Source organism: Canis lupus, chromosome 27 (genome assembly GCF_003254725.2).
Source record: "Canis lupus dingo isolate Sandy chromosome 27, ASM325472v2, whole genome shotgun sequence".
Taxonomy (NCBI): domain Eukaryota; kingdom Metazoa; phylum Chordata; class Mammalia; order Carnivora; family Canidae; genus Canis; species Canis lupus.
Window position 1 is genome coordinate 109,876 of NC_064269.1, and position 2,184 is coordinate 112,059.

Below are 2,184 nucleotides of genomic sequence, written 5' to 3' on the forward strand. Positions count from 1 at the left end.
AATCTCTGAATTCCACAACAGTGGAAAGGAACATGGAAAAATTAAAGTCTAACGTTGTCTTCTGGGGGAAGAAATGTGTGGGAAATATCAGAAAGGGAGACAGAACGTAAAGACTGCTAACTCTGGGAAACGAACTAGGGGTGGTGGAAGGGGAGGAGGGCGGGGGGTGGGAGTGAATGGGTGACGGGCACTGGGGGTTATTCTGTATGTTAGTAAATTGAACACCAATAAAAAATAAATTAAAAAAAATAACGTTGTCTTCCTCTGAGAGAATTTTAAGAGGAAATAGATAAAACACCAAATAAAGACACAAATGATTTTGGCTCAAATAAGGGGCAGATAGGGGAGAGAATTAGGCTTTGGAGATTAGTCAGGCCACATGAAAATTATGTCAGGAAAAATAGTCAATATTATTTTGGATACAAGCATTGAAGCACCCCACCTTTCTTGCTGTCTTTTACTCATGATCTCAGTGATATCACTAAAATGGTTCACTTCACTGAGAAAATCTCCATCTTTTTGGTCATGTGCATAAAAGCATCTTTCACTTGTTTGTTTCTCAGTGTATAAATGAAGGGATTCAACATGGGGGCAACAGAGGTACTGAGCAGGGCTATCCCTTTATTTAAAGATACTCTATCCTTTGCAGAGGGTTTCACATACATGAAGATGCAGCTGCCATATGAAATGGATACAACCACCATGTGAGAAGAACATGTAGAAAAGGCTTTCTTCCTTTGTTGAGAAGAAGGTATCTTCAGAATAGTCCTGATGATGTTTGCATAGGAGAGGATCACTAATACCAGTGTAACCAGGAGGGTCAAAATGGCTGAGAGAAGCGCCATTAATTCTATTACATCTGTATCTGTGCAAGAGAGCTGTAATATAGGAGAAAAATCACAGAAGAAATGATCTATAGTGTTGGCGGCACAGAAATCTAGCTGGAGACCCACAAGGAGTGGTGGAACGACTACTATAAAACCAGCTAACCATGAAGCAAAGACCAACAAGTTGCAGACTCTGTCATTCATGATGGTGGTGTAATGCAGGGGTTTGCAAATGGCAACATAGCGGTCATAAGACATGGCAGCCAGAAGAAAAAATTCAATTGCACCCAAGACAATAGTAAAAAACAGCTGTGTCGCACAACTGTTGTAAGAAATGGTCCTATCACCCGTTGCCATGCTGACAAGAAATTTGGGGATGCAGACAGTTGTGAATGAGACCTCTAAAAATGAGAAACTTCGGAGGAAGAAATACATGGGTGTTTTTAGATGAGAATCCAGTAGGGTGAGGATGATTATGGTTAGATTCATAGTGACACTCAACATGTATGTGAAAAACAGGAGAAGGAAAATGACCACTTGCAATTGTGGATTATCAGTCAGTCCAAGAAGAATAAAAGTTGTTACTGTGGTGTGGTTTCTCATGGCTGACTTCTACCAAAATAATAATAAAATAAAGATTAAGAAAAAAATGAGAAGTGAAGGGGTAAGTCTGTGGGAGATGCTTATTAGCTTGAGATCATCCATATATTTGTTGCTCCTGACACCCAACCTCCTTCAGTATTCTGCTGGTCAACAGTAACAGCCTTTAAAGTTTCACTCGTGTAATTTTTACTCAAGATTTCACTAACTTAATGCAAGCCTCTGAGTTTCTTTTCTCAAGTGTCATAAATTCAGGTATTCCAAACCAATAATATGTGGCATTGAGAAAGTCATATAAAAATAGAAACAAAGAAATAGAAAAATTGTCATAATATTTTGACTTACATCTTCAATAGTTGCAACTTTTTCCAGTCAGGTTAGTTTACATTAAATTATCTTACACCATCAAGTGACTCATTCTTCTTGTTAAATGCATCTCCTTTCTGTTGATTGCTCCTTACGGTAGTATTCTGCAAGTCAGATTTCAGCTGAGGACTCTTGGCCTTTTAAAAAACATGAACTTGACCTAAACATCTGACGCCCATACAAGTAGGAATTCGGTGCTTTCACCAAAATTCTGAAAACTCTTCAAGATTGAAATCCTCATGACCACCTGTAGGTCTGCTGTTCCCTTTTTCTTGAAGACTTGTGTTTACTTTTGTCTCACTCACGTGTTATTCTCTTTTCACTGCTATGGACCCAAGCAGATAGGAAGTATATCCTCATGCATGATGACTATATTATATAGCATGCTTTA

General features: G+C 38.6%; 1 protein-coding gene across 1 annotated transcript; it reads right to left on the bottom strand.

Annotated features, from left to right (window-relative positions):
• Window positions 1-353: 353 nt before the first annotated feature.
• Window positions 354-1,430, bottom strand: LOC112667283 (olfactory receptor 6C74). Its single transcript, XM_025458884.2, has one exon. The coding sequence runs from the start codon at window positions 1,428-1,430 to the stop codon at window positions 492-494; it is 939 nt and encodes a 312-aa protein (XP_025314669.1). The 3' UTR covers window positions 354-491.
• Between the last annotated feature and the right edge of the window lie 754 nt (window positions 1,431-2,184).